Genomic DNA, 23,051 nt, shown 5'->3' with positions numbered 1-23,051 from the left:
CCATGCCCAGCCTTTCAAAGCACTTCATGGCTACTGACGTGAGTGTTACGGGTTGGTAATCATTTAGGCAGGTTACCTTCACTTCCTTGGGCACAGGGACTATGGTGGTCTGCTTGAAACATATAGGTATTACAGACCCGGTCAGGTAGAGGATGAAAGTGTCAGTGAAGACACTTGCAAGTTGGTCCGCGCATGCTTTGAGCACACATCCTGGTAATCCGTCTGCCCCGCGGCTTGGTGAATTTTGACCTGTTTAAAGGTCTTGCACACACCGGCTACGGAGAGCGTGATCACAGAACAGCTGGTGCTCTCATCCAGAACAGCTGGTGCTCTCATGTATTTTTTAGTGTTGCTTGCCTCGAAGCGAGCTTAAAAGGCATCTAGCTCATCTGGTAGGCTCGAGTCACTGGCTAGCTCGTGGCTGGGTTTCCCTCTGTGGTCCGTAATATTTTGCAAGCCCTGCCAAATCCAACGAGCATCAGAGCCGGTGTAGTAGGATTTAATATTAGCCCTGTATTGACGCTTTGCCTGTTTAATGGTTCGTCTAAGGGCATAGCATGATTTGTTATTAGCATCCGGATTACTGTCCCGCTCATTGAAAGCGGCAGCTCTAGGCTTTTAGCTCGGTGCGGATGTGGCCAGTAATCCATGGCTTCTGGTTGGGAAATGTACGTATGGTCACTGTGGGGACAATGTCGTCGATGCACTTTTTGATGAAGCTGGTGACTAAGGTGGTATACTCCTCAATGCCATTGGATGAATCCCGGATCATATTCCAGTCTGTGCTAGCAAAACAGTCATCAAGACAGAAGCTGCATGGACAGCAACATAAAGAAAGCAGAAGATAACCCTATATTAATTTTGTAAACCGCTCTGAAAATCCTATTTTCGGGGGGGAGAGGGTGAAGGAAGGTTTGGGAGTTCAGAACCTCCTATGCATGTATTCCCACGGAAGAATCCAGACGGCTGTTCAGTGGTGTATGTAGTGAAGCTCAATGCATGCATATGTGAAAATAGAGTGAAGTCTACTGCGGAATGACTGAACTGTGATTGAAAAGGAGTAGAAGGACTTCTAACGGGCAATAACAAAGCACATAACCGGGGAGTCCAGAGAAATATATACTAATGATCAACATGTGTGGGCGTGTGTGTGTTTATGAAAAAGGATCAAATTCCAATTGACTCTAACACACAAACAGCCGCACACACAAATTCTCCCTCTCCCCAACTCTCTCCACAAAGCGAGGGATATGGAAGGAGGCTGAGGCTCAAAAGAGGACAGGACACTAGACAGGCTAGTCTCAGACTTACCTGCTTGTTTCTTTTCCCCAATTACAATCATACTTCCCCTGTAATCCTAAAATAACTCTTTCCTAGGATGCTCCATATAGAACCCAGAGTAAACAGACTGACTGGCAAAACCCTCCCCCTGGAGAGCCAGACTGCCCAGCTGTGTGTTGGGCAGAGGCACGTAAACTACCACACACAGACACAGACACACACACATATGCATGGTATGGTATGCCCCAATTAACTAGAAGAAGTGCAGGCTTTAGCTGCCAGCTATCAGCTGAACTCAAGGGATGGACGAGCCATGACATGCACTCTCAAAACATGAGGGCTTATAGGCTGTTATGTCTTTATGTGTCTTGTTGTGCATTGAAGCCTGTTGAGCAGGTTGTCACTGACAATAGAACAGGGCTTCAACTGACCACAGATGCAGGACATAGACAGGTCATACACTCTGACTAGAGAGGCTCCACAGAGTCTACCACTGTGCTACTCACATTGCCGTGGTTGATGAAACCATGTTTCCTGGAGATGCGGTCAGCCTCTTGTGGTCCTCCCTCTATATGGACTGCCCAGGTGTTAGTGTAGACCTCCTCGGCAGCGGTCGGTTCAGCAGTAAACTCCAGTGCTAAGGACAGGAGACCCAGGAGAGTCCCAAGCTGCAGCAGGGCCAGCCTGGCATCCATGAAAAGGAGAGCAGGGGCACCGGACAGAGGCACTCTGTCCGTCTGTCTGGGGTGGAGAAGTCTCACTGCTTACCAGTCACAGCCCTGAGCTCCCTCACAGCAGCAAAGTAGAGCAGTGACCTGGAGAAAAAGAGGGGGAAAAAACACACATTTGCACACACACACAGGTACAGTTGAAGTCGGAAGTTTACATACACTTATGTTGGAGTCATTAAAACTCGTTTTTCAAACACTCCACAATTTTCTTGTTACCAAACTATAGTTTTGGCAAGTAGGTTAGGACATCTACTTTGTGCATGACACAAGTAATTATTCCAACAATTGTTTACAGACAGATTATTTCACTTATAATTCACTGTATCACAATTCCAGTGGGTCAGAAGTTAAAATACTGTGCCTACTTGACTGTGCCTTTAACTTCTCTAGGATAGGGGGCAGACAAATTACTTCACTTATAACTCATTGTATCACAATTCCAGTGGGTCAGAAGTTTACATACACTAAGTTGACTGTGCCTTTAACTTCTTTAGGGTAGGGGGCAGCATTTGGAATTTTGGATGAAAAGCGTGCCCAAATTAAACTGCCATCTACTCAGGCCCAGAAGATAGGATATGCATATAATTGATTTGGATAGAAAAGACTCTAACGTTTCCAAAACTGTTCAAATAGTGTCTGTGAGCATAACAGAAGTGATTTGGCAGGCGAAAACCTGAGAAAAATCCATTCAGGAAGTAGGATTTTTTTGTTTGTTTGTAGTTTTCTATTCAATGCCCTTACAGTATCCATTGATTTAGGACTCAAATTGCAGTTCCTATGCCTTCCACTAGATGTCACCAGTCTTTAGAAATTGTTTCAGGCTTGTATTCTAAAAATGAGGGAATAAGAGCAGTCTGAATGAGTGGACCCTGCCGTGTCACAGAGTTTTTTCATGTGCGTGAGTTGATGACGTTATTGTCCGTTTGAAATATTATCGATTATTTAGGCTAAAGACAACCTGAGAATTGATTATGAACATCGTTTTAAATATTTCTACGAACTTTATGGATACTATTTTGATTTTTATGTCTGCCTGGTTTTACTGTGTTTGAGCCTGTGTATTACTGAAGAAAACTCGCAAATAAAATGTAGATTTTGGATTTAAAGAGACTTTATCGAAAAAAAGGAACATTTATTGAAAAAATGTATGTCTTCTGAGTGCAACCATATGAAGATCATCAAAGGTAAGTGATTAATTGTATCTCTATTTCTGACTTGTGTAAGTAACTCTTCTACTTGGCTGGTTACTGTTTGTAATGATTTGTCTGCTGCTATGTTCTCAAATGATCGTAAGGTATGCTTTCGCCGTAAAGCATTTTTGAAATCTGACACCGTGGTTGGATTCACAAGAAGTTAATATTTAAACCTTTGCATTTCACAAAATAGATGGTAGCATAAGGGAGGAAAATGATGTGGATATATTGAAGCAAAATCTCAAGAATCATCAGTCAGGAAGTTAAAGCTTGGTCGCAAATGGGTCTTCTGAATGGACAATGACCCCCAGCATACTTCCAAAGTTGTGGCAAAATGGCTTAAGGACAACAAAGTCAAGGTATTGGAGTGACCATCACAAAGTCCTGACCTCAATCCTATAGAAAATGTGTTTAGAATGTGTATAGAACTTAAAAACCGTGTGCGAGCAAGGAGGCCTATAAACCTGACTCAGTTACACCAGCTCTGTCAGGAGGAATGGACCAAAATGCACCCAACTTATTGTGGGAAGCTTGTGGAAGGCTATCCGAAACGTTTGACCCAAGTTAAACAATTTAAAGGCAATGCTACCAAATACTTACTGAGTGCATGAAAACTTCTGACCCACTGGGAATGTGATGAAAGAAATAAAAGCTGAAATAAATCATTCTCTCTATTATTATTTAGACATTTCACATTCTTAAAATAAAGTGGTGATCCTAACTGACCTAAGACAGGGATTTTTTTACTAGAATTAAGTATCAGGAAATGTGAAAAACTGAGTTTAAATGTATTTGACTAAGGTGTATGTAAACTTCCGACTTCAACTGTACTTGCTCACTCAATGTGCACACCCCCACATGCCACAGCACAGAGCAAAAATAGGAGACCACAGACCACAGCATGCATAGAAATAATTTGTTTTCTTCCAACACAGTTTCTCCTTCGAGAGAGACAGAAACAGAGGCTCTATTTGACATCTTTCTCTTGTTAAAGAGGCTACAACAGCATCAGGGACTTTTTCAAAAGTGTTTGTGCTGTACTTAAAAACACCAGAAATAGTACTCATCTAAAAAACAAGTCGAGCCGTAATTGAATTTAGAGAGAGTTTCAGATGAGGGCGAAAGAACAGGATCAAGAGAGTAGGTTTGCTTGCAAGAGAAGTCCTACTGTGCGAAGGCAGCTTGCGTTGTCCTGTTTTTTTTTTTGTTTGTTCAAGCTTAGTTGTGATCTGTCATATGGGGGAGAGTTAAGCTGTGATTTGTGCTGAGGCTGCGCTATCTAAAAACAGAGTGGGTAAAGCTCTATCTCTCCCCTGAGAGCCCTCACTCTGTCCAGGCATCATAGATGGGCTTTCAGTTAGACACAGACAGCCTAATGAGAATAGAGACTCAGGAAGCCCCCAAGGCATAGCTTACGGAGATGCAGTCTTAGCTTTTCATGTGTCTGCTCTGTGCTGTCTGGATCTAGGGCTGGGTATTGCCAGGGACCTCACGATACGATATTATCACAACACTGAGGTGCCGATACGATGTGTATTGCGATTCTCACGATTCTATATGTATTGCGATTCGATACTGTGATCACCTCTCCGTAGCTGATGTGAGGAAGACTTTAAACAGGTCAACATTTAAGACAGCGGGTCAGACGGATTACCAGAACATGTACTGAGAGCATGCGTGGACAAACTGGAAAGTGTCTTCACTGACATTTTCGAATCTGTAATGCCTACATGTTTAAAGCAGACCACCATAGTCCCTATGCCCAAGAAAGCGAAGGTAACCTGACAAAATGACTACTGCACCGCAGCACTCACGTCAGTAGCCATGAAGTGCTTTGAAAGGCTGGTCATGGCTCAAATCAACACCATAATCCCGGACACCCTAAACCCACTCCAATTTGCATACCGCCCCAACAGATACAAAGATGCCCACAAAGCTCATCACTAAGCTAAGGACCCTGAGTCTAAACACCTCCCGCTACAACTGGATCCTGGACTTCCTGATGGGCCGCCCCCAGGTGGTAAGGGTAGGCAACAACACATCTACCACGCTGATCCTCAACACTGGAGCCCCCAGGGGTGTATGCTTAGTCCTCTCCTGTGTTCCCTGTTCACCCACGATTGCGTGGCCAAGCACGACTCCAACACCATCATTAAGTTTGCTGACGACACAACAGTGGTAGGCCTGATAACTGACAACGATGACATAGCCTATAGGGAGGAGCTCAGAGACCTGGCAGTGTGGTGCCAGGACAACAACCTCTCCCTTATTGTGAGCAAGACAAATGAGCTGATCACGGACTATAGGAAAAGGAGGGCTGAACAGGCCCCCATTAACATCAACAGGCTGAAGTAGAGCGTGTTGAGAGTTCCTCGACTAACCTGTACCCCCGCACATTGACTCGGTACCGGCCCCCCTGTATATAGCCTCTTTATTGTTATTTTTTACTTTAGTAACTCTATTTTCTTATAACTGCACTTTTGTTTAAGAGGACCGGACCCTTTTTTTCAATTTCCGCCTAATTTGACATACCCAAATCTAACTGCCTGTAGCTCAAGACCTGAAGCAAGGATATGCATATTCTTGATACCACTTGAAAGGAAACAGGTTTGTGGAAATGTGAAATGAATGTAGGATATATAATATAACACATTAGATCTGGTAAAAGATAATACATCTTTGAAATGCAACAGAAAGGCCATACATTGAGATAGGATTATAGGTGTAATTTAGGTGTTGTCCACAAGATGGCAGCAGTGTGTGTGCAAAGTTTCAGATTGATCCAGTGAATAATTAGTTCACTACACAATATTGTGTATCAAGTCTGCCAGGAGTTTGCCCAAATGTGCCGAATTGGTCAATTTATACATTTTCAAGTAAATACCTATAGAGAACATACAAAAATGCTATGGTACTAAAAAAATTAAGTTTACATACTCCCAGGAATGTCATACATGATGGATCATTAACTTCCCTACAGAAAATAGACTAACTTTTACACATCTAACCACCGGGCGTGGTGGGTGTGGAGACGGAGACAGCAGTGGGGTCAAACTGCAGACCCCAGTTCCTACATTTTAATATAAAAATTGATTTTCTTAAACATAACTATGCTACATTTTATCTCTGGGACCCTCAGGATGACAAATTAGAGCAAGTTTACTGAATGTAAGTACATTTATTTACCTTCAGAGGTGAACGTATCAAACCAGTTGCCTTGATAAAAGTGTTTTGTTGTTGTACACTATCCTCAAACAATAGCATGGTATTTTTTTCTGTAATAGCTACTGTAAATTGGTTATCGTAAGTTAGATTAACAAGAATTTAAGCTTCCTGCCTATATAAGATATGTTAGCTGTTGTTTACAATGTCCTTCTAGTCACATTATCACATATTGAGCAACAACTGCCCCGGTTTAGGGACACCAATCCCTTAGAGGTTAAGGGCTTGTAAGTAAGCTTTTCACGGTAAGGTTTACACCTTTATTATTTGGCACATGTGACAAATACAATTATTGAAATTCTACGTTCCAAACATATTGCTCAACATATGACTTCTGCATAGGGACAAGAGAGAGCCATGAGAAAATTAGTTTTGATCAGTCATATAAATAAAAGTGCTGAAAACAAATTGGCTCCCTATTTCAAAAGAAGATGGAGAACAAGCTATGAAGGAAAATACTGGAGTTGGTGCAGGTATAGCCAACTAGCGCAATTATTGTTTTTGACATATTGTCAAAACGATACAATATATCATCAAAAATAATATCCCAATATGTAACTGTATCGATTTTTTACCCCATCACTACCTGGACCACACATTATTCAAACAGTTGAAGGCAATTTATTTATCATGATTAGTCTTTAGGTGGAGTCACACAACCATTGGTTTCCCACAGTCCCAGGGTGATCATTAAAATCTGGATCTGTCAAAAAAACATTTCACTAAACATCAAGGACACCGCGTTCCTTAACTTTAATTGGGAGGATCTATTGCAGGTTGCAGGTTACCGTAATTGCTGGACTATTAATTAAGCGCACCTGAATATAAACCGCACACACTGAATTATTAAAAAATATGTATTTTGTACATAAATAAGCCGCACATGTCTATAAGCCGCAGGTGCCTACCGGTACATTAAAACAAATTAACTTTACAGAGCCTTTAAACGAAACACGGCGTTGTAACAAAAATAAATAGGCTTTAACGAAACACGGCTTGTAACAAAAATTAAAACAGTAGCCTACCAAGAAAGTCATTGGTCACTATCTTCCTCCTCCTGTGCACTGAAACCACTGAAGTCATCTCCTTCGGTGTCGGAGTTGAATAGCCTCAGAATTGCTTCATCCGATGTTGGATCGTTTTCATTGTCGCTCTCGTCACTTTCATCCGGAGGCAAATACCCCGCTGAGCTCATGCTGCCCCTTCAACACGCAGCAGTCCAGCCTTTCGAAACCCGTTGATGATAGTGGATTTTTTGACAATGCTCCACGCTGTCAGGACCCACTGGCAGACTTGACCATAAGATGCTCTTTGTCTGCGGCCCGTTTTAGTGAAGGATTTCTCCCCACTTGTCATCCAAGCCTCCCACTGAACAAGGAGCGCCACCTTAAATGCACGATTTACACTGATGTCGAGTGGCTGCAAATACTTTGGGCCATCTGCTTTTCTTCCCTCTGAAAGCTTTTGTTTTCTTTTTGCACTGAGTCAGTTCCTCATGCTGCTGTTTCCAACGTCTTATCATCGACTCATTAAGGCTAAGCTCCCATGCAGCAGCTCTATTTCCTTTTCCAACAGCCAGATCGATCGCCTTCAACTTGAAAGCTGCATCATATGCATTTCTCCGTGTCTTTGCCATGATGAGGGTGACAAAATTACTACCGAAATCAGAATGATGGGAAGTTTGAGCGCGCTCGATTTACGTCACATTATGTGACGGTGCTCAGTTTTTTGGCGGCATGAATCTTGTGAAAGCGGGAAAAATCCATAAATTAGCCGCGTCATTGTATAAACCGTGAGGTTCAAAGTGTGGGAATAAAGTAGCGGCTTATAGTCCGGAAATTACGGTACACTAAGGCTATGGCTGGGCGATACAGATAATTTATAAGATTAATTCGAATGTATGTTTTTGCACGATATTCGAAATGCCTGTATCGCAAGAATCAAGGTTTTGTTATTTTTCATTTTTATGAACGTTTATGTCCGCTTTTTCTCATGCTGTATTTTTGTTCTTATTTCCTTCGCTCTTCTTTGCTGTGTGCGCCTTCCCATTTACACCAGAGATCTGTATATAATGACAAGACGCACATCTCCTCCCTAACAATGGGAGTCGTTGTCCCAAAGGCGGGAAGGCAGACTACAAACTTAGGTCCAAAATAAGCACATAGAAACGCATTGGCCTTATTTTGGACAGATTTTAGTGCTTCGCCTCTTCCTCTATGGTTTACACATACACCAAGCCCCTCCCCCTGCCTCTTTTTACTTAAAAATCATACAATGTGATTTTCTGGATTTTTGTTTTAGATTCCGTCTCTCACAGTTGAAGTGTACCTATGATAAAAATTACAGACCTCTTCATGCTTTGTAAGTAGGAAAACCTGCAAAATCGGCAGTGTATCAAATACTTGTTCTCCCCACTGTAGATATACATACTTTTTTTTACAATATACCATTGATATTCCCCGCAAACCCTATCACCCTTCCCCCAATTGGAGTAAACTAATAACACAAAACAATAACACTTACATGCTGACAAGACCAGACACGTCGCGTGTGCGTGCGAGTGTTGCAAAATATATTTAGGAATCCATGTTATTCAATTATTGCACCCACACTGCTCGCACGCGCCAACGAGCATCTGCATTGCCAAGGGCTAAAATATAAGTAATTCCTATTTCTGACGCAGATCGCATTGCAAGTCCTGCCTCTCCCATCTCCTCATTGGTTTATAGAAGCAGGTACAAACGTGCAATCTCCTCATTGGTTATACCCATGTGGGTGATTTAAAGGCAAACTTTTTTGCCGGTCGTCATGGTAATACTATGAAAGTTTAGATGCCAATCACCATATAAGTTCAAAGATGAAAAAGCCTGGAAGGAGGAGAGATGTGTGGATTAATTGTCGGAGTAGAGGACCTTGTGTATTTCAGGTAAAATAACAACTCAATGTTCATATCCCAGGACAAATTAGCTAGCAACAGCAAGCTAGCTAAATAGGACAAATTAGCTAGCATGTGCAAGCTAGCTAGCTAAACTGATTAGGATGAATACTATCTGACAATACTTTTTTAAACTCTAAGCATTTAGATAGGATTTTTGCATCACAACACTGAAGTGTACGAGGCCTCCAATTTATTACATTTATATATACCACTTGGTCCTGTTTCAGTAATAATGATATCAGACCTTCTTGTTGGTTGTTCGATAAACTGCCATTTATATAGGAATGGTTAAAAAATGCTAATAATGGTCCTCTGAGTATATCAAAAAAGTTTGGTATACTTCCACTGGTATGCCATCCAGCCCTGGAGTTTTCCCAGCCGTAAAGGTTTTAATTGCATCAAGAAGTTCCTCCTCTGTAATTTGGCCTTCACATGAGTCTTTCTGCAAAGATGTTCATTTTACATTATTATTATTAGGGAAAAAAGCCATACATTTAGCTTCGGTTAGTGGAGATGGAGGAGACTGAAACAAAAACATATTCTTAAAGTACTTTACTTCCTCTTTCAAAATATAATTCGGTGAATCATGCGTGACTCCATCATTTGTAACAAGTTTCAATACTTTTTTTTGGTAGCATTTCTATATTGAAGATTGAAAAATAATTTGGTGCATTTTCCCCCATATTCTGTCCAGTTCGCTTTATTTTTATAATATATTACCCTGTATCTTTCTTGAATAAGTTCCTCCATTTCTTTTTGTTTTTCCTAACTTACTCTGAGCCTCTATGGTACAGTTTTTTTATTGCTATCAAACTGTACTGTTAGTCCTTCAATTTCCTTTGTTAATACTATGGACTCTTTTGATCTAAGTTGCTTTTGTTTTATAAATGAGTACTGAATTGCATGGCCTCTAAAAAACAATTTTGTGTTGTTGATGTTGTTCCAAACGGTCAGCACTTGCTCCTTAACTTCTTTTTCTTTACATATTTTCCACAACTAGTCAACATTTATTCCACACATCTGACTTCCCCTTTACCTCCTTATAGTGACCAAACATTCCCCCATTTCGAGTTTTTTGTCATGTCATCTGCATCCACTTTTCTGTTACATGTGCTACAGTGTTTGGGGTTTGTTATAACCAGTTTATTAGTGTGATTATGATATGCTATAAGGGCGGCCTATTGGTAATTTGCATGTAATGCATACATGTGTCACGTAAAGAGAGCAAGGGTTGAGAGAATAGGGAATGTTTTTCCCAAACAAATTAGGGATTTCGGTAATAGAACTTTCAGTCAACATGGTTGATGTTCTGTGGTGGTTGCTACAGCAGGGAGGAGAGAGACAATGGGTGCTAGTCACACAGTCACTCACTGTCATTCCTCAGCTTTTTACAGAAACAGGGGGGTGCCACTTTGTAATTGTTTCAACTACTGATTGCACCTTTAAGGAGGCTTTTATTTATTTCAAAATAGAGTCCTGGGGTTCAGGGACCAATCACAATGCAAATACATTCAGGTTTTTCGACATTAGCTGGATAACAACTTGTTAACTTGACCAGTATGTTTTAAGATGGCATTGTAAGAAGGGAAAGGGGCTCCTGGATAGCTACTCCAGGAGAGGTATTTCAAAAGTAGAATTCAGATATTGGCCTTGCCTAAAAATCTGACTGCCACCATGGTTACAGTCTGAAACAAGTCTTTGTAAAAAAGACGCAAAAGTCTTTACAAGCCAGAATGTTGAATAAAATTATATTTGAGGTATTGACATGAGAGATTGACATGCATATTATTAAAATTAGCTCTCTGTGTACATCCAAGGGCCAGCTGTGTTGCCCTGTTCTGAACCAATTGCAATTTTCCTTTTTTGCGGCACCTGACCACACGACTGAACAGTAGTCCAGGTGCTACAAAACTAGGGCCTGTAGGACCTGCCTTGTTGATAGTGCTGTCAAGGCAGAGCAGCGTCTTATCGTGGACAGACATCTCCCCATCTTAGCTACTGTTGTATCAATATGTTTTGATCATGACAGTTTACAATCCAAGGTAACTCCAAGCAGTTTAGTCACCTCAACTTGCTCAATTTCCACGTTATTTATTATAAGATTTAGTTGAGGTTTAGGGTATAGTGAATGATTTGTCCCAAATACAATACTTTTAGTTTTAGAAATATTTAGGACTGACTTAATCCTTACCTCACACTCTTAAACTAACTTCAACTCTTTGTTAAGTGTTGCAGTCATTTCAGTCACTGTAGTTGCTGAAATGGACAGTATAGTGTTGAGTCATCCACATACAGTGGGGCAAAAAAGTATTTAGTCAGCCACCAATTGTGCAAGTTCTCCCACTTAAAAAGATGAGAGAGGCCTGTAATTTTCATCATAGTTACACTTCAACTATAACAGACAAAATGAGAAGAAAAAAAAAGAATCCAGAAAATCACATTGTAGGATTTTTAATGAATTTATTTGCAAATTATGGTGGAAAAGTAGTATTTGGTCACCTACAAACAAGCAAGATTTCTGGCTCTCACAGACCTGTAACTTCTTCTTTAAGAGGCTCCTCTGTCCTCCACTCGTTACCTTTATTAATGGCACCTGTTTGAACTTGTTATCAGTATAAAAGACACCTGTCCACAACCTCAAACAGTCACACTCCAAACTCCACTATGGCCAAGACCAAAGAGCTGTCAATGGACACCAGAAACAAAATTGTAGACCTGCACCAGGCTGGGAAGACTGAATTTGCAATAGGTAAGCAGCTTGGTTTGAAGAAATCAACTGTGGGAGCAATTATTAGGAAATGGAAGACATACAAAACCACTGATAATCTCCCTCGACCTGGGGCTCCACGCAAGATCTCACCCCGTGGGGTCAAAATGGTCACAAGAACGGTGAGCAAAAATCCCAGAACCACACGGGGGGACCTAGTGAATGACCTGCAGAGAGCTGGGACCAAAGTAACAAAGCCTACCATCAGTAACACACTACGCTGCCAGGGACTCAAATCCTGCAGTGCCAGACGTGTCTCCCTGCTTAAGCCAGTACATGTCAAGGCCCGTCTGAAGTTTGCTAGAGAGCATTTGGATGATCCAGAAGAAGATTGGGAGAATGTCATATGGTGAGATGAAACCAAAATATAACTTTTTGGTAAAAACTCAACTCGTCGTGTTTGGAGGACAAAGAATGCTGAGTTGCATCCAAAGAATACCATACCTACTATGAAGCATGGGGGTGGAAACATCATGTTTTGGGGCTGTTTTTCTGCAAAGGGACCAGGACGACTGATCCGTGTAAAGGAAAGAATGAATGGGGCCATGTATCTTAATGTTTTGAGTGAAACCCTCCTTCCATCAGCAAGGGCATTGAAGATGAAACGTGGCTGGGTCTTTCAGCATGACAATGATCCCAAACACACCGCCCGGGCAACGAAGGAGTGGCTTCGTAAGAAGCATTTCAAGGTCCTGGAGTGGCCTAGCCAGTCTCCAGATCTCAACCCCATAGAAAATCTTTGGAGGGAGTTGAAAGTCCGTGTTTCCCAGCAACAGCCCCAAAACATCACTGCTCTAGAGGAGATCTGCATGGAGGAATGGGCCAAAATACCAGCAACAGTGTGTGAAAACCTTGTGAAGACTTACAGAAAACGTTTGACCTCTGTCATTGCCAACAAAGGGTATATAACAAAGTATTGAGATACATTTTTGTTATTGACCAAATACTTATTTTTCACCATAATTTGCAAATAAATTCATTAAAAATCCTACAATGTGATTTTCTGGATTTTTTTTCTTCTCATTTTGTCTGTCATAGTTGAAATGTACATATGATGAAAATTTCAGGCCTCTCTCATCTTTTTAAGTGGGAGAACTTGCACAATTGGTGGCTGACTAAATACTTTTTTGCCCCACTGTACATAGACACTATGACTTTCCTCAAAGCCAGTGGCAATTCATTAGTAAAGATTGAAAAAAGTAATGGGGCTAGATAGCTGCCTTGGTGAATTCCTGATTCTACCTGGATTATGTTGTAGAGGTTTCCATTAAAGAACACCCTCTGTGTTCTGTTAGACAGGTAACTATTTATCCACAATATAGCAGGGTGTAAAGCCATAACACATAAGTTTTGCCAGCAGCAGACTATGACTGATCATGTCAAAAGCCGCTCCGAAGTCTCAATGAGCATGCTGAAACTTTGCTGTCAACTTGTTTACTGTAAAATAGCATTGTATCTGGTCAAACACAATTTTTTTCCAAAAGCTTACTAAGGGTTGGTAACAGGCTGATTGGTCGGCTATTTGAGCCAGTGAAGGGGGCTTTACTATTCTTAGGTAGCGGAATGACTTTTGCTTCCCTCCAAACCTAAGGGCACACACTTTCTAGTAGGCTTAAAATTAAAATATGGCAAATAGGAGTGGCAATATTTTCCGCTATTATCCTCAGTAATTTTCCATCCAAGTTGTCAGACCCCGGTGGCTTGTCCTTGTTGATAGACAACAATCATTTTTTCACCTCTTCCACACTAACTTTATGGAATTTAAAATTACAACGCTTGTCTTTCGTAATTTGGTCAGATGTACTTGGATGTGTAGTGTCAGCATTTGTTGATGTTACGTCATGCCTAAATTTACTAATCTTGCCAACGAAAAAAATATTAAAGTAGTTGGCAATATCAGTTGGTTTTGTGATGAATGAGCCATCTGATTCAGTGAATGATGAAGCTGAGTTTGCCTTTTTCCCCAGAATTTCATTTAATGTGCCCCAAAACTTCTTACTATCATTCTTTATTTAATGTATCTTTGTTTCATAGTGTAGTTTCTTCTTTTTATTCAGTTTAGTCACATGATTTCTCAATAAGGAACATTTACAAAATTTTGCACACAGGTTTCTCAGGGTGTATATACCAATTAATTGTGTATAAAAGCCTGATTAATCAGACTAATATTGGACTAATGTAGGCTATATCTAAATCAAATACATTTTAATCAATCTCTTTTTCTGGTACTAAATATTTTTAAATTTGGGAGCTCCAGCTAATTTATAGCCCTGGTGAGTATTGAAATGCTTGCTCTGTGTTTTTCTTAATACTACAGGATGTACGCAAGCTGTGTCTTCCTTTTTGAAAGTCAGTTATGAAATGTTTCTTAGGAAACAAACAATAAACATAACAGCTTAATTCAAAGAATGAAGCAGCAAATGTTCATTTTAAGCAGAACAGAAATGCCTTCAGGTCTAGTCTACTTTATCTTCTAGGATAGCAGCCTCATTGAGGTACGAGAAGAAATTAACAAATTGTTCATTGTACCCTGATCACAGTAATGGGCTGTATCACAGTTTCAGGGAGCCAGACTTGCAGGTCTGTCGTTAGTATACAGACGTTTCAGCAAGCACTGTTAATGATAATTATTAGAAATGTAATTTTATTGGAATGCTTGCCCCATTCGTTTCAGCCTCTTCTCATTTCAGTCCAGTAATGAGCACCTACAGTATATCTAATTTTGACAGTTTGAGGTTCAGTCTGGAATGAAGCTATCTAATGGATGGGCTGTTTTAATCTGATCTAAGGCTTTTGTCCATCACAGTAGTAGACTAAAGGAGAGAGGGTGGAGAGAGAGAATGTTAGTTGCATCATTTTGTGTGTTTGCTCCTCTCTCTATTTCTCTCACTCTCTCTCCCTCTTTCGCCTTCTCTGTCAGACTTCTCTGTCCCCCCTCTTGAGGTTCAGCTCTGTTTCTAATGAGCTCAAGAACACTGTGGCTATGCAGGGTGACATCCAGGGGAGTGATTTGATTTTCTCCTTCCCCTCTGCTCTGTAATTTACACTCTCTCTCTTTAGCTTGCACACCTGAATGTGTGTGTAGAACCTAGGGCTGTCCCTAAACAAATCTTGTTCAACGAGAATTGTCTGTTCTTTCAACCAATTGATTGGTCAACATTTTTAAATGTGAATTGTTCCATATATAGACACATCTTATGTGTTTTAATTAAATCAAATTTTATTGTTCACATACACATGGTTAGCAGATGTTAATGCGAGTGTAGCGAAATGCTTGTGCCTCTAGTTCTGACCATGCAGTAATATCTGACAAGTAATCTAACAATTTCACAGCAATTACCTTTTACACACAAGTGTAAAGGAATGAATAAGAATATGTACATATAAATATATGGATGAGCGATGGCCGAACAGCATAGGCAAGATGCAGTAGATGGTATAGAGTACAGTATATACATATGAGATGAGTAATGTAGGGTATGTAAACATTATATAAAGTGGCATTGTTTAAAGTGACTAGTAATACATTTATTACATCCAATTTTCAATTATTAAAGTGGTTAGAGATTTGAGTCAGTATGTTGGCAGCAGACACTCAATGTTAGTGATGGCTGTTTAACAGTCTGATGGCCTTGAGATAGAAGCTGTTTTTCAGTCTCTCGGTCCCAGCTTTGATGCACCTGTACTTCTGGATGATAGCGGGGTGAACAGGCAGTGGCTTGGGTGGTTGTTGTCCTTGATGATCTTTTTGGCCTTCCTGTGACATCGGGTGGTGTAGGTGTCCTGCAGGGCAGGTAGTTTACCCCTGATGGTGCGTTGTGCAGACCTCACTACCCTCTGGAGAGCCTTACCGTTGTGGGCGGAGCAGTTGCCGTACCAGGCGGTGATACAGCCCGACAGAATGCTCTCGATTGTGCATCTGTAAAAGTTTGTCAGTGTTTTTGGTGACAAGACAAATTTCTTCAGCCTCCAGAGGTTGAAGAGGCGCTGCTGCGCCTTCTTCACCACGCTGTCTGTGTGGGTGGGCCATTTCAGGTTGTCCCGTGATGTGTACACCGAGGTACTTCAAACTTTCCACCTTCTCCACTACTGTCAGGTCGATGTGGATAGGGGGGTGCTCCCTCTGCTGTTTCCTGAAGTCCACAATCATCTCCTTTGTTTTGTTGACGTTGAGTGTGAGGTTATTTTCCTGACACCACACTCCGAAGGCCCTCACCTCCTCCCTATAGGCCGTCTCGTCGTTGTTGGTAATCAAGCTTACCACTGTAGTGTCGTCTGCCAACTTGATGATTGAGTTGGAGGTGTGCATGGCCACACAGTCATGGGTGAACTGGGAGTACAGGAGGGGGCTGAGAACGCACCCTTGTGCACCCAGTGTTGAGGATCCGCGGGGTGGAGATGTTGTTTCCTACCCTCACCACCTGGGGACGTCCCATCAGAAAGTCCAGGACCCAGTTGCACAGGGCGGGGTCGAGGGTTGCACAGCCCAGGGTCTCGAGCATATTGATGAGTTTGGAGGGTACTATGGTGTTAAATGCTGACCTGTAGTCGATGAACAGCATTCTTACATACAGTATATCACAAAAGTGAGTACACCCCTCACATTTTTGTAAATATTTGAGTATATCTTTTCATGTGACAACACTGAAGAAATTACACTTTGCTACAATGTAAAGTAGTGAGTGTACAGCTTGTATAACAGTGTAAATTTGCTGTCCACTCAAAATAACTCAACACACAGCCATTAATGTATAAACCTCTGGCAACAAAAGTGAGTACACCCCTAAGTGAAAATGTCCAAATTGGGCCCAAAGTGTCAATATTTTGTGTGGCCACCATCATCACAGGTTGCCACTGGAGTCCTCCTCCACTCCTCCATGACGACATCACGGAGCTGGTGGATGTTAGAGACCTTGCACTCTTCCACCTTCCGTTTGAGGATGCCCCACAGATGCTCAATAGGGTTTAGGTCTGGAGACATGCTTGGCCAGTCCATCACCTTTACCCTCAGCTTCTTTAGCAAGGCAGTGGTTGTCTTGGAGGTGTGTTTGGGGTCGTTATCATGTTGGAATACTGCCCTGCGGCCCAGTCTTTAAAGGGAGGGGGATCATGCTCTGCTTCAGTATGTCACAGTACATGTTGGCATTCATGGTTCCCTCAATGAACTGTAGCTCCCCAGTGCCGGCAGCACCCATGCAGCCCCAGACCATGACACTCCCACCATCATGCTTGACTGTAGGCAAGACACACTTGTCTTTGGACTCCTCACCTGGTTGCTGCCACACACGCTTTACACCATCTGAACCAAATAAGTTTATCTTGGTCTCATCAGACCACAGGACATGGTTCCAGTAATCCATGTCCTTAGTCTGCTTGTCTTCAGCAAACTGTTTGCGGGTTTTCTTGTGCATCACCTTTAGAAGAGGCTTCCTTCTGGGACGACAGCCATGCAGACCAATTTGATGCAGTGTACGGCGTATGGTCTGAGCACGGACAGGCTGACCCCAGGCTGATTTTGTAAAATGATACAAGCGAGTAACAATAAACAATCTCCTGTTGATGAGAATGAGTAGCCTAAAGTCAGAAGTTTACATACACTCAATTAGTATTTGGTAGCATTGTCTTTAAATTGTTTAACTTGGGTCAAACATTTCAGGTAGCCTTCCACAAGCTTCCAACAATAAGTGAATTTTGGCCCATTCCTCCTGACAGAGCTGGTGTAACTGAGTCAGGTTTTTAGGCCTCCTTGCTCGCACACGCTTTTTCAGTTCTGCCCAGAAATCTCTCTAGGATTGAGGTCAGGTCTTTGTGATGGCCACTCCAATACCTTGACTTTGTTGTCCGTAAGCCATTTTGCCACAACTTTGGAAGTATGCTTGGAGTCATTGTCCATTTGGAAGACCCATTTGGGACCAAGCTTTAACTTCCTGACTGATGTCTTGAGATGTTGCTTCAATATATCCACATAATTTTCCTCCCTCATGATGCCATCTATTTGTGAAGTGCACCAGTCCCTACTGCAGCAAAGCACCCCAACAACATGATGCTGCCACCCCCGTGCTTCACGGTTGGGATGGTGTTCTTCGGCTTGCAAGCTGCCCCCTTTTTCTTCCAAACATAATGATGGTCATTATGGTTAAAAAGTACGATCTGTGCAGTTGCAAACCGTAGTCTGGCTTTTTTTATGGCAGTTTTGGAGCAATGTCTTCTTCCTTGCTGAGCCTCCTTTCAGGTTATGTCGATATAGGACTTGTTTTACTGTGGATATAGATACTTTTGTACCTGTTTCCTCCAGCATCTTCACAAGGTCCTTTGCTGTTGTTCTGGGATTGATTTGCACTTTTTGCACCAAAGTACGTTCATCTCTAGGAGACAACGCATCTTCTTCCTGAGCAGTATTGACGGCTGCGTGGTCCCATGGTGTTTATACTTGCAAACTATTTTTGTACAGATGAATGTGGTAACTTCAGGCATTTGGAAATTGCTTCCAAGGATGAACCAGACTTGCGGAGTTCTACAATTTTGTTTCTGAGGTATTGGCTGATTTCTTTTGATTTTCCCATGATGTCAAGCAAAGAAGCACTGCATTTGAAGGTAGTCCATGAAATACATCCACAGGTACACCTCCAATTGACTCAAATGATGTAAATTAGCCTATCAGAAACTTCTAAAGCTATGACATAATTTTCTGGAATTTTTCCAAGCTGTTTAAAGGCACAGTCAAGTTAGTGTATGTACACTTCTGACCCACTGGAATTGTGATAGAGTGTGTAAACAATTGTTGGAAAAATTACTTGTGTCATGCACAAAGCAGATGTTCTAACCGACTTGCCAAACTATAGTTTGTTACCATGACATCCACCCAGCTCTGGACGACTTAATCTTAGAAAGGCTTATATTCAAGGAGTTTCTACTAGTGCTGAGCGATTAACCAAAAATGTTTTCTGTTATTAAAGAACTAATTGGCCGACGTTGGTTTAACTACCTGAAATCCATTTCGTTTCTCTTCAGAGAAATCAAATAATTATCGAGAGAAATCTGAGAAATAAAGTGAACTATGTGGGACGCTGGGCTAAAGGGAGTTGTAGTTTTCATTAAGCAAATATTCAACCTAGTTCAGTGCAGAAACGTGGTAAATAACCACATTGACCATAATCCATTGCACCAGCTTTTTCTGGCTCATTGACGGATCAGAGAGGAAGAGGCAAAGTGAGAGGTTTCACTCTCGCCAAAAGCTTTCCAAAGTAAGCCCAATGCATTTATATAGGTTTATTTTGGACCTAAGCGTGTCTTCCCGCCTCCCATTGTAAGGGCATAGACATGATTGTCTTGTAATTGTCTTGTAATTGTCTACAATTGTCTACAGATCTCTGGACGGATACACTTTTGCACCTGCTTCGTTAGGTCAGATACACACAGACCGCATACACCGCATGAGAGAGGAATGTACACAACACAACATCCACAGGGACAGATGCAGTTCATAAAAGTATACCTTATTTACTTTGAATAACTAGTAACATTATTTTGTCAGACAGCTCTGCAACATACTTAGGCAGGCTAGCTAAATAGGATGACTAAAACATTAGATGGCCTGACTGGCTGACTGCTACTGCTTGAGCTGAGAAGAGACAAATAAGTAATCAAATAAAAACTAAGAAATATACACAACTGAAATGTTTTATTATTTCATAGTAATTTCCTATTTTTTTTTATTGATATCCACCAAACCAGGACCTGACAGAGACAATGGAATATCTTCAATATTTTGGCAATTGAATGTTCACTATTTTTGGCTTTTGAATTAAAAAGCTCTAAAATCATTGTAACGTCCTTATTTCATAAAACATTTCATGTTCAAAAAAATGATCAAATGATTTGCTTTATAATTATACCGAAACCGAAGCAACCTCAAAAAGCACCAATTCCTCAGCCCTAGTTTCTACTGAACTGCAGAGGAGTGAAGCACAGCATACCACCACACATCTTCTCTAGAGACACACAATGATCAGGGAGAGGAACAACGATCATCACAGCAGTGGGAAGCACACAAACACCCTAACTGCAAGCATAGTCAGACACGCACATGCACACACACACACCTGGCTAGAGGCCACCACACGGCAGGCAGTGACCTCGGATCTCTTCATCAGTGTGTGCACCTGCTGAGTAAAGGTGAGTCACTGAGACTGCATAACTAGGTAAAACTCAATCTACTCTCTCTCTCTGAGCTTAGCTCACACTGTACAGAGGAGCAAACTGAAAAGGAAGAAATAATGCAGCAACTCTTCAAGGACAACGGTAGTGAACTTCCCCCCCAAAATGATTTGTTTTAAACCCACAGAAAAAGCATTTTTTAAGTGAACTTTCTTTGTCCTTGACAAGTTGCTGAATTTCCCACTATTTTTCAGTCCCACTTGGCTCATGACTTGCTCTACTTAGGAATGCACAAAGATAGAATGAATGCTGCCACCAGCTCATAGTACTGTATAGTGCATTAATCCACTGACACAGCCTGGGTCAATGCATTCCTCTGGATAATTGTATGTCAGCCTCTTACCATTCATTATATCACCTTATGATTGACTTTATACCTCCTTAGTACTGATGAACAAAACATCTAGGCCCTCCCTATTGATCTGTGTCATCTAAATAAAGGCTATTTCCAAGTGAGTGTCATGTCAATAGGATTCAGGTCACTCTAGAAATTGTCCGGTCGAAGTGTTCAACAGTTACACCCCGAGTTCAGCCAGTCAGAAGAGAAGTTCACAGGCAAACAAAACAAGAGCTCCTGAATATTGGACATGATGGGCAGCCAAAACATATACTTTAAAAAGTGAAAATTGTGTCATGGAGTTAATCCTATTGGGAAAGCTCTGCGTATGTACAACTCTTGCACACTTCACTTTGGTGTTGCATGCTACAATAAAGTATGACCTTGTTTTTACCCTACTGAGATTCTTGTGGCATGAATGATCAGATATACAATAACCAGAAGAGGGATTAGCTGGGTCACAGAAATTCAGTTTTAGAAGAAAACCTGACTCTCTTTATAATCCTGTCAATCAGGACTGTATTTGTTTCTTTGATATTCATCTAAATCCAGACCAGTAGTATTATGTCAGCTCATCTGTAAATCCTGATCTTGATATCAATGACATAGGCTACAGAAAACGCCTATAACATAGTAATAGGACCGCAATACATGTGCAAATCAGATGTACAATACAAAACGGATTCAGACATTTATACAAAGGAACATTTATAAAAGGAAGGAACAAATACATACACTGACACACACGCACAAACAATCAACTATGTTGAAGGCAAGTAAATGTATCACACACTAGACAAATAAATCAATATTTGACATTATGCCAAGATCTTACCAAGAGCTATTTCTGTGATGGGGACGTGCACTCAATCAGCAAGCGTTATAGGGCTGACTTCATGTCATCAAATAAAACATATGCGCATCAGTCAGCTGGTCCTGTGTAGCTATAGCACCAATGTACCCCGAACTCCGAGCTCCAACTTGGTAAGTGAAGTAGCTATCTAGTATCGACAGTTCTGTCAGACACTGGAATAAAAGGCAGAGAATGCGCTCTTGCCTTGTAGTTTAAATTACCATATATGCTTCCCTGGTTAATTCGTTCCCTCCCACCCCGCCACTTCGGGATACCTCTCCAACCTCTTTCCTCAAAGAGCAAAACAATACACGTTGGCTATGACATTTGCACCAATTTGTCGGATAAAATGTCCACGTCACGTCTCAGCTGCCCGGTTGACAGCTCTCTCCCGCGGCGTTGCTCAGGAACTCTGTGGAGTTACGTAGTCAGACACCACTCAACATACTCAGACACCACTCAAGGTCTCCCCGTGTACCTTGGTACTGCAATATTGTCACACCTAACACTCTGCTACACTTTGTTCGTAGTAGACTTTCCTCGTCTTATTAATCGTTATCTCGAACGAGTAGTACTTCAAAACCCAGTTGTTTTTCTATGTAGCTAGCTAGAGCGTTCAAAACAGTTCCGTGATATGCATACTGCTCTACTCGAACACACTAATATATTCAAAGCATGTTCTAAAATTATCAAAAGGTTATACATTTCTTTATACAGGAAACTGATATATTTGTCCACTTTGCTACCTATAATAAAATAGCAAAAAACACAGGAAGTAGCTACGTCCACACTCCACTATTTTCATTGTTATATCTCTGCAGGGTTGCCAGGCAAGCTGACATTTCTAAACAATGATTGTCAAAACCTACCCTAAAGTCCTGAAAACTAGCCAAAAAACGTTTTCAACGCAAAAGAGATGTTGCCATATGTATACAATAAACCCTTTTGCCATAACGTTATCGAGACATTTAAGAAGGAATATCATAGTAACTTGTAATGACTTTCGAAGCAAAATTCGGTTTTCCTCAAAATAAGAATTATTGCCAGCTATGACAAGGTGCAATAAAATAATTTGAATATGTTGCAAGAGAAAATATCATTTGACCTTATTAAACTCACGATATCATTTTCCATCAATGGATGTAAATGTAACTTGTTTGACTGCTATTATTAAGCATTAAAGGCGCAAGGGTTTACGGTATTTGGCCAATATACCATAGCTAACTGTGGGCTGTTCCTAAGCATGACGCAACCGCGAGTCTTGGACACAGCCAACGACTTCAACTATATATCCCATTTCAATATTATATTCCAAACTATCTTTTTTTAAATTAATTTAAAACAACTTTTGATCACCGTTTGCCCCTGAATGTCCTTTTAAAGACTGCTGGGATGTAAAATCTTGCATTATTCAAATAATATTTAGTGCAATTGTACATAATGGATTGTACGGAAAAGGAACAGCAAAGAAAGAAAAAGGCGAGTTAAAAAGAGGGAGGGCAATTACCCCGA

The 23,051-nt window shown here is 41.2% G+C and overlaps 1 protein-coding gene across 2 annotated transcripts in view; it reads right to left on the bottom strand.

The window, feature by feature from the left end:
* The window catches only part of furinb (furin, paired basic amino acid cleaving enzyme b), a 170,802-nt gene extending 148,445 nt beyond the window's left edge, over positions 1-22,357 (bottom strand). Inside the window, exons 1-2 of one of the 2 annotated variants that reach the window (XM_021573226.3) lie at positions 21,522-22,357; positions 1,788-2,096 (exon numbers count right to left, since the gene is read on the bottom strand). In XM_021573226.3, coding sequence (XP_021428901.3) covers positions 1,788-1,976 — 189 coding nt within the window. In that variant the 5' untranslated portion in view covers positions 1,977-2,096; positions 21,522-22,357. The remainder of the gene's footprint in view (positions 1-1,787; positions 2,097-21,521) is intronic. The other variant, XM_021573234.3, reaches the window with a different exon arrangement.
* Positions 22,358-23,051: the final 694 nt, after the last annotated feature.

The sequence above is a fragment of the Oncorhynchus mykiss genome, chromosome 2 (assembly GCF_057628025.1).
Source record: "Oncorhynchus mykiss isolate SJ-2025 chromosome 2, ASM5762802v1, whole genome shotgun sequence".
In the NCBI taxonomy this organism is placed as follows: domain Eukaryota; kingdom Metazoa; phylum Chordata; class Actinopteri; order Salmoniformes; family Salmonidae; genus Oncorhynchus; species Oncorhynchus mykiss.
This window is presented reverse-complemented; position numbering and strand designations above follow the sequence as displayed.